The sequence below is a fragment of the Silurus meridionalis genome, chromosome 14, assembly GCF_014805685.1.
Source record: "Silurus meridionalis isolate SWU-2019-XX chromosome 14, ASM1480568v1, whole genome shotgun sequence".
In the NCBI taxonomy this organism is placed as follows: Eukaryota; Metazoa; Chordata; class Actinopteri; order Siluriformes; family Siluridae; genus Silurus; species Silurus meridionalis.
In genome coordinates, this window is record NC_060897.1 from 10,339,840 (window position 1) to 10,354,508 (window position 14,669).

At 37.7% G+C, this 14,669-nt stretch overlaps 1 protein-coding gene across 2 annotated transcripts; it reads right to left on the reverse strand.

Moving 5' to 3' along the window:
- Nucleotides 1–1,044: 1,044 nt before the first annotated feature.
- Nucleotides 1,045–13,828, reverse strand: nptx2a (neuronal pentraxin 2a). Of its 2 annotated transcripts, none has more exons than XM_046865822.1 (5): nt 12,972–13,828; nt 11,680–11,896; nt 11,014–11,258; nt 5,460–5,639; nt 1,045–3,522 (listed from the first exon to the last, which is right to left on the reverse strand). In XM_046865822.1, the coding sequence occupies exons 1-5, from the start codon at nt 13,425–13,427 to the stop codon at nt 3,295–3,297; spliced, it is 1,326 nt and encodes a 441-aa protein (XP_046721778.1). In that variant the 5' UTR covers nt 13,428–13,828; the 3' UTR covers nt 1,045–3,294. The 2 variants fall into 2 exon arrangements, with proteins under 2 accessions (XP_046721778.1, XP_046721779.1); XM_046865823.1 differs by having other exon boundaries at nt 11,680–11,893; nt 12,972–13,826.
- Between the last annotated feature and the right edge of the window lie 841 nt (nt 13,829–14,669).

The following is a 14,669-nucleotide window of genomic DNA, read 5'->3' on the forward strand; positions in this document are numbered from 1 at the left end:
TTATTCCTTATGAATTCCAATTTTTTAACAAATGCTAAGATTCAGCATTTCCTATCTAAGAATGTAGAAATTCTAGGTGAAATTTACAATTTAGTATGGTTAGTCCAAATGTTTCAATATATTTACCACAGTTTACTTGGAACTAATTGTATGCTTAAGCTGCCAGAACATCTTTATGTTTGTGGGTTTGTGGAGAGAAGGCAAATTTTGAAATAATAATAAGCATAGTGATAAGCATGGTGAAAAAGAAATAAACAAATAAAACAAATAAATAAATGAAAAAGAAAGCTACAACCCACACATATTTGTACACAATAATGATTTTGCACTATTAGGAACATTTTGACCTACAACCTTAATGAGTAAGTCTTTCTTGAGTAAGTAAAAAAAATAAAAAAAACTATAATGTGGGAGAATTTGGTTTCAGGGTCACTTATTTTACCATCATTCATTTGTGCAAATAAACTTTGCTATAAGACAAACTGAAAGCCTTGCTTTTGCAATCTACTCAAAATCTTTCATGCATCTCAGACTTATTCTAATATGTCATGTAGTAATTAGAATAAACTCCATCCTTTATATATATTTGAAGTTACAGTAAGCGAACAAGCAAGCATGCAAGGATATGGCATTAAAATTTAAGAATAAAAAAATCAATTATATTGCTTATATTGCTTATATCCTTATAGTATTTATGTACTATAAAGTCCAATATGGAAAAGTTCATTACAGTTAAACAATGATAAACTGTGTAATTCTCAATGCTACATCACACCATTATGTTGTAGCTATTTCAATAGCGGCATGTCTCTAGGTGTTGTATTCCTTACATGATTTACAGATTTGTTTCATTCTCATAAGTCTGAGAATTTTGTTCTCTTAGTAACAAAAATGTAACCTAAAGTTATATCTTATGCAATCTGTGTTGAGATTTCTAGATTTGTTAAACATGATAAAAGTAATAAGAAAAACAACCCAATACTGTCTGGAGTGTCTGGAAAGCCTGACAGTAGATCAAACACAGTCTTTTGCCTTGTCTTTTTTTAAATGATTTATTGGGTGCAAAAGGATATTCAACTACATTTCAACACTGAATTGTGCGTGTTGTTTCATATCAGAAAAGAAAGAAAGACAGATCCTTGACAAGATTCTTGACAAACCAGGAAAGCAGTGATGCTCAGAAAAAGGCCATTCAGTTTTCCAGGGGAAAAAGAAACAAAACAAAATTAGATATTTAGCCAAAACAGATACAAATGACACAAAAGGTTACATTTAATAACTTTTCTTTCTTACACAGTGCTAATAAATTTAATCACTGACAACAGAGTCATTTAAATGAAAATAATCACACATTCAGTAATCAAAAACAACTACACCATTGGTATTATTTTATACCAGTACTCCCTCATTTAAAAGCAACAAAAGGACCTATTGTACTTTTTGCTTGCTTACTGCATACAAATCATTTAAGAGAGCATGTTAGACTTTCTTTCTACACGTCATCGAAACCATCCTTCCTACATTTGAACACAGTTCCATTAGGACTGTTGGGTCCTAGTAGTGTAGTAGGCCACAAAAGCATGTAGAAAAGATGACAGAAAGCTCAGTATAGATGAAACTCTCACACAGTGCAGCTATTGCACAGCGTTATTGAAACAGCACTGTACAGTTCAATAAATACTCTAAAACGAGCAAGCGTTAATGGACTCTACAAAAATAATGCATGGTGCTCTTTCAGCTTTTGAGGGGATAATGCATTCAACCTTGCTGTCGTCGTAAATGAAGATAACGCAAGCAACCTCTATTTCATTAAAATCCATCAATACTTCTTTTATATCACCATAGAAAAGCTTGTTCCCCAACCCCCCGACCCTCATGCACTTTCTTTGTACATCATTAAACAAGTGTTTTAAATCCAAATCCATTTCCTATAGTAGACTGTCATTCATGTTCAGTGGAGAGTTCTCTTACTTGCCCATTGTTGGAGGGATAAGCATTGACCACAGTGCATTACTATTTCATGATATAATAAAATAATAATAAGAATTTACAAATCAACTCTTCATTTTCCTCTTACTTTGCACCTAATTAAACCCCAGGAGAGAGAAAATAATCAGCCTTCTTAATCCTCTTATTTGCTGCAAACTAGGAGTGCATATGGAGGTTCACAGAGGTGACGAAATCTGTAAATGACCTTAAAACATAATAGCTAGAGATAGCAATGTAACACAGCATGGTTCAGATGTTCTTAAGAGCTATAAATGAATATAAATACAAATATAAGACCCAAACAAAACTTTCAATTTTGCAGTGTAATTTGCATTATATAAATTCAAAGTCTGCATTTTATTCTGAAAGAATAAGGTGTCCCTTTGTTAATATATATTTTTTTATAATAGGGTTTAGAATTTTCATAACCACAAGCAGAATCAAGGGCTACACAGTTATTTTGGTTAAAGTCTCATCCTTGACAAAAATAAATTTCTAAAAACGTATTTTAAAAAAGTACCTGTGACTCTTTTATTCATAAAGCTAGTATCCAAAACAAACAAAAAGTTAACACTCTTTTACTTTCGCAAACGTATTGCGCTAATATCTAAATCAATATCGCCGTCCTTCCAATTCTCTGTCCTCCTAGCTCCAAAGAATGCTCAAGAAAGTGTACAACCCCTTCCACTAAGCTCCCGATCGATCATATTTTGTCACATTTGGCTGCATAGACAGCTTTGCATATTTGAAGAGAATTTTTCATTCATGCAACATGAATAAAAAGCAGAGTACTTCTGCTCAAGCCCTGTCTTAGGTTCCCTCAGTATGCTGAAGGTGCTTTAAATGCTTGTTTCTACAGGTACATTAGGACATTCAAATGAACTTAAATGAAAGCCTCCATGCAGTTCGGTCATACAGCAGTACTTCACAATTCAGTGAGTCTTTTGCTCATAATAAATTCATTCTTTTTTTTTAAAGCTGCAACACAAAAACATATCCAACATTGACAAGAATGCACAAAAGCTTGCACATGTTCAAATATTTTTAAACTGGAATGTTCTGAATGTGTTTTTTTTTTACATTTCACAAGCCACAATTGCTTCAATCATTGACCTTGTCTACAACAAAAAATCTAAATAAAATAAAAAAACAGAAAAAAGAGAAATCCGCCAGAGAGAATAATATAAGCACAGTGAATACTGTTTCATAAAACAACTGTCTCTCCACAAATGGTCCCAAAGCAGCATGGTGAGGTGTTTAATTTAACCTCCAAAAAAATAATATTGAATCCATATAGGCAGGGACTTATGAGTCAAAAAGTCGGTCCTCGCATATCTCAAGTGCTGCTTTTGTAGCTCCTCCAAAGACCTCAACATTGGCATCTATCCATGGCACAACGTTGCCAGGCATGTAGGCTGAACAATTGGCCATGCCAGAGATGTCTGTATGGCGGAGAACCCGATCCCACATGTTGAAATGGCTTAGCTCTCCAACAAAAGCCTGTGTGGCATCAAACCTTCCGCCAACAATATCCTGTTAAGATAATAAAAAGGGGCAAAAAGGTCACCAAACATTATAGGCAATTAAAGTTCTTAATTTGGTGGTAAAGTACATCAGGGCAATGACACTATAGGTCACTGGTTTTGGCATTAGTTTACTAGAAGGTCAGTGTCATTGTCAAATTTATTTCCATACTGTAGCAAAATTAAATACAACATAGGTTAACCAAAATGGGTTTATGCAAAAAAAAAAAAAAAAGAAACAAGTTTCTAACTTGGATTTGAAACTATTTAAGGTATGAGCAGTCCTGTTGTATAGTGGAAGGCTGTTCCAAACCTTGCAACACCAGCTACAGTGAATCACCTCTAAGCTTCAGTCAACTAGGCAGTCAAGACAGATGATCATGACCAATTTAAATTGATCAGGCCTCTTATCAGATTGCGACTGCCTGTTGTGTTACAACAGCATGTATGTATCATCCAGGAAAATGTGTATGAGGCACCTATGCTAGAAAGTTGAACATGTAGCAGGAGACAAAAGAATTACCATAACACAGATAGACAGTGAAAATGACCTTTGCTGTTACAGCTGTTTCTGTATGTTATTTATATGTAAATTTGCAATCTTTGCTGTATTATTTCCGGCTTTTTATATTAGAACTGCGTATGCTCTGTGGGTGACAGGTCTTACTTAACCTATGGAATTCACTTCTGGCTGACATCAGACACACATTAAGTGTTCTAATAAGTATTTCTAAAAAAACTATTTTGGGGTCAGCGTTTGCTTAACTGTTATTAGTCTTTAATGGACTTGATATGTTTGCTTTTATTATTATTTTTTTTTTTACAATTTGTATTCAAATAGTTGTGTTTTTTATGTAGGCTACTTTTATCTAAGCTGTTATATAAAATAAAGTTTATTATTATTATTATTATTTTATTATTATTATTATTATTAATAATATTATTAATATTATTAATATAATGCTGATAATTGAGCTAATATTTACTTTCTTATATATAAATAATTGATTAAAACTTAATTACATAGTATAACAGAACATTTTTATATTCATTGTGTATAAAAAGTAATTTAGGTAAGTCATTATTTAAGTGGTTTTACAACATAGGACTTACATACAATGTCCTTGACTTAACTCTTTTTATTTTATTAATTTATTAATCAGTATGTTTTGTACTCTTTTTATAAACTGAACCATTTGTATTTATTAATTGTTTAAACTTAATAACTCCTGCCTTGTGACTAGTCTCTGGTCTGATGATTGAAATCAACAATTTAAAAAACATAACTAAAGTATATTCAGACTACTGATCTAAACGGTACATTCGACAATAAAATCAATTTCCTACGCTGTCAAGATCACGCCTGCTTAAAGGTGAGTCACTTTAACATTTGATTAGTCTGTAACATTTGGTATTGGGATCATTGCCATCATCTTTTGTTTGTGTAAGTAATGCAATGTTTATATATTACTAAAAGCCTCACTGGTGTCTTTTACCTCAACTCTCCCCTACTTCCTGAAATCAATTAATCATTTCTTGTGGTAGATATCCAGTTTAACTGCTCATCATTTATTTTATTTTTTTAGAAATTTGCCCTACATAGCAACAGTAGCCAAGTGTGGTTAGAGCTGGGAATTGGTCAATAATAGAAATATACATTTTGAGTGACAAATACCAACTCTGTTTCCTGTGAATGAAATCACTTTGCATTCTATGTGTACTGTACCACTTGATTACCTAATGCTATAGCTAAGTTTAGTGACTTTTGCTTGTCTTTGCATACCATCCCTGAGGAGTACACACACACCACATGGTATACCAGTAGCATAGCAGCAGTATAGTAAATACAACCAGATGACGTTTTCCTCTCATCGCGTGTGAAGACTCATTCTATTTATTTTCTGTCTGTCCCTTAAGGGAGGCTTAATGTCTCTCTTTCACTCCTACCTGTTCTTGACCTAGTATGATCACTCCTCCAGGTTTAATTGGGTGCCACGGGGCTAAGTTCTCCCCAGTGCCCAGCTTCTCGCCATCCTGATAGGCCTCCCAGAAGCCGTCTCTGGTCGTCCAGGTGATACAGATGTGATGCCATCGGCCGTCGCCCACTGATAAAGGCAGCTGAGCCACCTGGAGAACAGGGTGTTAAATTAATGCACATGCAAAGAGACTTATAATGTTAAAAGACTAGAAATCGGAATGTTTAATAATCCCAAATATGAAAAAAATTGAGAGACAAGGCAGCATTGACATTTCTAGAGTTAGTATGTAGTACATGCAGTATATTCTAATAAGTTTGATAAGTAGTTGAAAGTATTGGGGTGACTATTGCAGAGACCATTAATTAAACTCGATCTGACAAATAAGTGCTACTATGTTAATTTGTTTCTTTATAAACTTTGTTTGAAATGCATTGAAAGTGACTTAAACATGCTTTTACACTGCATCTTCACAACAGCATTGGAAACACATTAACATGAACTAAAAATGAAAAGGCTAGGCCCTTATGGAACATCACATGCTTGTTGCTTATTGGCTAAAACATGCATCAGTTCTAGTGACTGGGGAAAACAGAGAGTCTAAAGAAAGCAGGTAATTCAAAAGAAAACAAATCACTCCTCACAATAAAAATTGTGTACATTTTCACTAGGATAAATTGAAAACAGACCAAAAGGTTAAATTATTTTTCCACGCAATTAGCACGCAATGTTCAATAAGAACCTGAAATGATTAGTTTTATGAATTTGTTTTGCACCTACCTAACGCCATAAAAACATTGGTTTTGAATACCGCCACTGGTAGCATTCGATACAACTTCTTAATCTACGTATGTATATAACCGTATCATATAACCCAATTATTCAGAGCAAACCCAATGAGGTTTTATACAAACACCTTACTGCATGTTAATGTTGAACTCTTGGTGCGATGAGCTGCATACAGCATTTAGTCAGATTCAGTACGACAGCATTTCTCATCGCCTATGTCTCTCTCCCTCACACACACACACACACACACACACACACACACACACACACGCACACACGCACACACATGTATAATGCAGAAAGCTGAAGGCCAAGCTGCCTTTCTCAATAAACCAAATGCCAAAAAGATGCAGCTCAGGAGTGGCATCATGGGAATTATTCAGGCAGCTAGGCTCACTCTCTCATTTTTCTCTCCCACTCTCTCAACCCTCAGGGTGCATTCAGCATCAGCCAGACATACAGATATCTAACTAAGTCTTACGAATCCCAAATGCCTCATACAAAAACTTAATGTTGGCGGTGGGAGGATTTTATGTTTGTAAAGCATTATGAGATTGTTTCTTGAACAATAAATACAAGTTACTGACTGATAGATATTTTATAGGTAACATAGGAGGATTAAGGCAAGGAATTCTCCCCAATATGTTTAATATTTGTGCCAAACTTAATTGCCAGCATTTACTTTTCAGTTAGTAAAATTGGCCTTGCAAATCTTCCTACTCCCCTCTAATACTGTGAGTAATGTCATGGCCAATGATGACAACATTTTTCTGATTTAGTTTTACCTTTAGCTTATTGCCAAAATTAGTTAAAATAAAAATAGATTTTTGAAGATCCATGATCTGGCATGATAATCAATGTTTAAGTCGAAATGCTCTGTAGCAGCAACATATTAAACTTTATCACAATACTTTCTAAATAAGATAAATATGTAATAAATAACTCCACCGCTTTTTTTTTGTGATTCAACATTAGACTTTTTGGGCTAATGAAACTAATCCTCTTCTCTGCAAACACAACTGAGCTTACAAATCACATGTTACAGTAGTCTGTAGTTGAAAGCTATCTGAATTTATAAAAGTTGTCTTACCATGGAAACCCAAATATTTTTGCAGAGCAGAGAAGAAGTTATTTCATGAACCTAGCTAAAATTATTGACTCCGTATAGATTTTTTTTAAAGCGGTCTAGTGGTAGAGGTGAGCTTGGTTAAAAATCATTGCTGCAGAGTGTCTCATACAGAGCACTGAAGTGAAAGTTTGATATGTGTATGCTTGAGCTAGAAAAATGCTTTAGTCTATAGAGGTGCTGAAAATACATTAGATATGAACATGTTTCCTGTGAGACCCTGGATGATCATAGAAACACTGGGTGTGAAGTGGGAACACACCCTTCATAGTATAGCAGTCTATTAATGGGTAAATTCACTGCAGCCAATCCATTCACTCGCATGTTTTTGGGAGGACAGAGACAGTAAACCAAGCTCAGGATTAAACCAGAAACAGTGGAGATGTAAAGTGGATACATGCCAGCTTCCATCCTATTTTAGTAATACTGTTAATGTTGAGAATTAAACCCTAACCCAAGCTCATATTTACTCTTTGTTAGCATATTTAAGTCGTAAATTATGCAGGAAAACAAGAAATACCTGAAAACAAGCAACTGATCTTGTATGCAGGCAGACATGAGATGTGGTTTTTCACTGTGCTCTCAGTGCATGCTCTTGCACCATAAAGGTGAGCTAATCACAGTGCTCCTGTGATAAATCTTTTATAACCTCAGTAACAGTAAAAACATTTTCATTGAATCACGAAAGTAGAAAGTGGCAATATTGTGCACAGAACCCAAAACTATGTGCTTGTGTACATAACCCTAAGTGTTGAAAACCCTTACAGCTGAAATGAATCCCAAAAAACAGTTTTTAAGAGAATCATAGATAAGATCTTTCAACTGTTCCCGGGCTTGGGAAAAAATAAAAATCACACACTAATAATCGTGCCAAATTTGGGACTCAAATAACCCTAGCTTGGCACACCTATCTTTGGGCAGTTTCTCCCATTCTACTTTGCAGACCACTCAAGCTTCATCAGGTTGGATGGGGGAGCGTCGATGCACTGCGATTTTTCCAGATCTCTTCAAAATAGTCTGGGCTCTGGCTGAGCCACTTAAGGACATTCATAGAGTCGTCCCGTAGCTACTCCTTTGTTATCTTGGCTGTGTGCTTAGGGTCGTTGTCCTGTTGGAATATGAACCGTCACCCCAGTCAGATGTACATAGCACTCTGGAGCAGGGTTTCATCAAGCATGTCTCTGTATATTGCTGCATTCATCTTTACCTCGGTCCTGACCAGTCTCCCAGTTTTTGCTGCTTAAAAACATCCCCACGGCATGGTGCTGCCGCTACCATAATTCACTGCAGTGATGGTATTGGACAGGTGCCTGGTTTCCTCCAGACATGATGCTTGGCATTTAGGCCAAAGAGTTCAGTCTTTATTTGTCATGGTCTGAAAGTCCTTCAGGTGCCTTTTGGTAAACTCCAGGTGGGCCGTCATGTGCCTTTTACTGAGGAGTGGCTTTTGTCTTGCCACTCTCCCATACAGGCCTGATTGGTGTAATGCTGCAGAGATGATTGTTCTTCTGGAAGGTTCTCCTCTACAGAGAAATGTTTGAGCTCTTTCAGAGTGACTATCGGGTTCTTGGTCACCTCCCTGACTAAAACAATTCTCCCTCGATTGCTTAGTTTGTGGTTTTTGAACTTAATGGCTTGGTTTCTGCTCGGACATGCACTGTCAACTGTGGGACCTTATATTGACAGTTGTGTGCCTTTCCAAATCATGTCCAAACAACTGAATTTACCACAGGTGGACTCCAATAAAGTTGTAGAAACAAGAATGAACCTAATGATGATCAGTGGAAACAGGATGCACCTGAGCTCAATTTTGAGGGCCATGGCTAAGGCTGTAAATACTTATGTACATGTGGTTTTTTTTTGTTTGTTTTAATAAATTTGCAAATATATTTTCCATTAAACTTCACTCATGTGGTCATTATGAAATATTGTTTGTAGAATTATGCGGAAAATAATGAATTCCATCCATTTTGAAATAAGCGCTGTGAAAACTTTCTGGATGCACTGTAGTTTGTTGTTGCTAGACAACTAAGTAGTAGTAGGATATAATATTATATTGCCCTACCAGCATCTAATGCCTTCTTTGGTGGAGATTATAAAGATGTTTCTAGAAATGATAAGATGTTTTTTTAGTGATATTTTACTAAACAAGTCCTTAAATAAGTATTGCCAGACAATTAAGCTGTAATTGCATTAATTTAGCTAGCTAGTCCCATGCGAAATATATTAGCTGTCCCTATGCTCTGCTAATGCCATGTTCATGTCATTTGTAACTCATGTAGACATTTACACACTGGCTTTTCTTGTCTCAGAAGGAGAGGATTCTAGTGTTTCAGATTCAACTTCTTTTATAGCAAAGAATGTCACTGTATATCCATTGTTCCTTCACACTAACTGACAATTAGCATTTGGCGAGACCTGTGAACCAAAAAGAAAAGAGCAATTCTACACTTTTTCTAGTAAACCCTGTTCAAATGGCCCTGCCTCCATTCACTAAAAACACAAAATAACAGCACCACAAATGCCTTCAGGTGGATAATTATTTGAGTTATTCTAAAGAAAAACTCTCGCAATGCCCAGACCAGGTTAATGATAGGTTAGCCCTTGTTAATGATCATTAACAACATTGACACTGTGTCTAACTTCTGGTATATATACTGTAAGTAAGCATAGTCTGTTTCTCAGCAGCAAGCATTTAGCAGTCACAACAGATGATGATATCTTTCCTAACACTGATCGATAGAAAACACTTTGAAATTAGTTTGTTATTATAGTTTTTGACTCATTAAAATGCGTCCTTGTTGATTCTCATTTCAAATGATAATTTTTTACTGTGAGGGTTTGTCAATAAAAGTTTAATCTTCAATAATGACCTATTCTGCAGCTGTGTTTAGGTCCACAGATGGTGCAACTGTGGAGCTGTTTACCAATTGTACTTGAATCCCTCTTTGATTTCCCCCTCATTTTTTCAATCACATCCTTTGTAATGCTGATATCCACCACTCTGTAAAGCTGAGGCTTGGCACTGCCTAATATCAAGTCTCATGCTGCTTCAGAGTGCTGCTGGCAGATCAAGTTAAAAATATGTGCCGGCCATTGTGATTGTTGTGTCTACGATTATGGCACAGAGGGAGTAGGACATTCTTGGGAATATGTTTCCATGTGTACTTACATACCTAATAATACCACAGTGCTGTTGAATACTTGCTTCTGATTAGCTAGAGGATGTTGATTTACTTACTTTAACAGCAGCTCTGACAATAGTGATTTCATTAATTTGGATAAGTTTATTTGAAGGTGTATATTGTAACATATCATTACTATTGTAACAGCTCATTTCCAAATACATACATGAAAAATTATTACAATAATTATAATCTGAATTCATAATATTTTGTTATTTACCAAAGTGTGATACACAGTATAATCGCATTGGCTGAATCCATTGAACAACTGGTTAAGTGCCACATTCATGGTTACAACCGATCGTTTGGTGTTGTGTATTGAACTGCATCATAATCTGCATTAAACTCCCAGTGTGACAGCATAAAACACCAGAAAAAACGACACAAGCAAGTGAAAAATTTCGATTATATAATTAATGACTGACCTTGTCGTTGACAAGTAGCTCGATGGGATTGTTGCCCCATTCTATCAGCACAATCTCATTGGCCTGTCCAGGGACTCCGTATGAGAATGGCGTTCCAATACCAGGACTAGCGCTGGACTTGAGCCACATACACACTGTGAAAGCATACATTTCTGGTAAACTCTTCTTGATGCGGCCGTAGAGGTAGTTTGTGCGCAAGGGCAGAGAAACCTTGAAGTCCTCTGGCGATTTAAATGCGCTGTTACCTATAGGGGGAAAATAAATGGATAATGAACGGATGAAATGCAAAATGGGTATTTGGGTCTAACTTTGCTGGAGATTAAAGATAAAATGACCACCTGTTCTAATTAGTAGACTGGCCATATTTGTGCCATGGACTGTGCTCTCAAATCTAAAAATTAGCCTAATGATTTCAGACCCTCATTCAACAAGCCAGAGGCTATGTGATCCCCAGTACAGAGCTGTATTATATTAAAATCTTTTAATATGCAACTACTACCAAACATGCTTCATACTGCTCCAGGATAACATTGCAGAGGCTGGGTTTGAGCTGGCTTTTAAGTATGAATTAAATCCTGGATGCTTTGAAAGACTACAAATGTACAAAGGAGCTCCACACCAATTGTAATTCGGTCCTGGAAGAGACAAGATGTGAGTGTGCCTTACTTCTCTCCAGCTCTGTTATCCTCTCCAACAGCGAGTTGAGCGTGTTCTCTGTGTGCTGCCGGTGGGCCATTGTCTCATTGTAGAGCTGAGTTTTCTCCTCCTCAAGCTCGGCTACTCTCCTCAACAATTGGCTCTCGAGGTCCCCCAGTCGGCGCTTGAGCAAGTCACGCAGTTCATTGGGGAATGCCGCACCGGATGCATTGGCATGCAGCTGCTGCTGCACAAAGAGGGAAGGATACAGCTTTAATCATGTTCTGCAGCCTGATGGCTGTGTAAGTGAATGTGAAGAGTGTGTCAGGAAATGTTTTCTCGCAAAGTGCACAGGTGACGATGAGTCAGAAACCATAGAAAGTCTGAGTGTGTGTGTGTGTGTGTGTGAGTGTGAGTGTGAGCGTGTGTGTGTGTGTGTGTTTAGTGGTTAGATTTCTATACACGTATATACGCTTGTGTTTGTGCACTACTTTACTCTTGGGGCTTAAGCATGGTTTAATTACATCATGTGGACATTCTGCTTCCCATATCGTAGATCACATGGCACACAAAATTCATAGGTTTTTCATGGATACATGATTTAATTCATCGTGCTAGGTATTTTGTATCAATTCCATCATAAGTATTTGGAAAATAAACCCTAATGGTTCCCTACCAGAAAGCATAAAAAAAACCCTTTTCAACAACCTATTAAAGACCCCTTAAAGAACCCATGAAAATATATTTTTTCTTAATGTGTGTAGGTACCATAGAGCCACTCTTACACTAATACAACCAGTGCACTATAAACACATTGAAAACATTTATTTTGCACAAAGAAAACGGCAGATCCAACAAAAAAAAACCTTGTTCTTGACATATTTTGGCAGTGCGAATCTTTTGTGAGCACTAAGCCTCACTATGTGCAGAACTAGACACGCCACTGCACATATTGCATAAAGCAACAGGATATAAAGATGTCCCATGGAGAAATAGGGAAAGAGACAGGGAGTGAGATTAATGGGAGCGTGCGCAGAATGATAATCGTGATGTTTGCGAACAGAAGAGATGGAAGAGCAGATGAGAAACATCTACACTCACACAGAAAAAAAAGGTATCGAAGTGTATCTGTGGTGGTAATATCAAGTGTGCACCTCTTGTAACTTTGTCTATGCATATTGACTTGGAGACAGGATTCACTATATTCACATTTTTGTGTAAGGGTTCTGTGCATATTAAAAACGAAGAATAAGCGACGAATTCTTTGCACGGATTAGGATTTTTTTTCCCTTCACACCTACATAAAGTGAATCTTTTCTCACCTCCAAGTTTTCCAGTCGATCCTTCAGTCCTTGCATCGTCTTGCCGAGCTGCTCGATGGTTTCCGCAGGATCGCGCGGCAGATCGCCCATGGTGTTCTTCCCGTAGTCCTTTCTGCGCGCGCCCCCGCGCCACTTCGCGTCGCGCGCGTCGTGAGCCGCGGCCTCGCAGCGCGAAAGTTTGGAGTTGAGCTCCTTGATGGTGCCCTGCTGACTCGCGATGGTCTCCCGCTGCTGCAGCACGGTCTCGCGGAGCTGCACGATCGTGCTCCTGAACTCGTCCTCCTGAGGGCTCGCGCTCTGCACGCGGTTGTCCGCGTCCACTGGGCAGCTGAGGTCGGCGCCCGCGGGCACGGCGGTGCACACGAAGCGCTCGCCCTGGGGCTGGCCGTCAGCGCGCGTCGCGTGCCCGGCGGCCAGCGCGCGCGCGCAGAGGAGCGCGACGAAGAACGCGATCATCGCTGCCGCGCGAGAAGCACGCGCGTTGAGCTGGAGCGTCCAAAAAAAGCTGTATTCGCAAATCAAAAAGTGTGCAAGACAAAGCCCCGATGCACGAAAAGTCACAGATTTCACAAAGAATAGCAAAAGTTATTTAGATCCAACCCGACAATTATTATAATTTTTTTTTTAAGTGCAATGTCCGTTTCTCCTAATTGTAAGATTGTGTGTAATTTGAAAAACAGTCCAGCTCCCAGTTATTTCCTAGTCCCTGATGCTGCAGAGAGACAACTCGCCTCACCGCGGCTTAACGCATTAATATAGGCTCGACTGATGGAGCGCGCGGATTGACTAAGCCTCAACTACGTCACGAGTCTCATCACAAAATATCTCCATCTCCCTAGATAAGCGCACTACACCACGAGTGAAAGAATGTTATCCTCACACTACATAGTGCCCCATATTTTCGATTTAGTGACATATAAGGGTGCAAATCATTCACGACCAGATGTAGTAAGTCATTTTACAATGTGATTGCGCTCGTGAGCCCAGTCAGAGTAGTCAGCATCGCTTCTGTTACTGCCAGATGTAGACTTGAATGAGGTCACTTTTTTTTTTCATCGTCAATCTATTTTTAATCATTAATCCCAGATATCACGAGCGTCACGCGTAAATGGCAAATAATCTTCTGCCTTTTTTTTTTTATTAATAAAAAAGTCATGATTGTCATGATTTTCACCTCTTCCACGTCATTATTACCGTGCAATCTAAACTTATCTTAAAAAAAAGAACATTCTTACATTCTTCAATTCAAACACACAAAAAACAAACCTTGTCCAGGTGATGTTGGAGATATAAATATAAATATATAAATTATAGATTTATAGACTTTGCATTCGAAAGGCCACTTATAATGTAGTCCAAATAATTCAGACTTATAACATTTACACATTGCTAAAATTATCTCAGTTAAAGATCGTTTTCCACATGGACACTGGAAGAACATGCATATCGCCATATCAGGATGAGAATGTCAGGCACCTTTGTACTACACCACACATGTTTAACAACTAAAGAAGCTATACATGCTAAAAGTAGTGCTAAATGGCATTTTGTGAGGGTCATTCTGATGAATGTCGAGTCCGCTCACTGTTTTACAAACACATTGCACACGTGTGTATCTCCACAACCTGTGACCACAGCTCAAGACTGACAGCAGTGCTCTGAGTCAGTACTCTGACACACGCCCACTCAACCACCCAT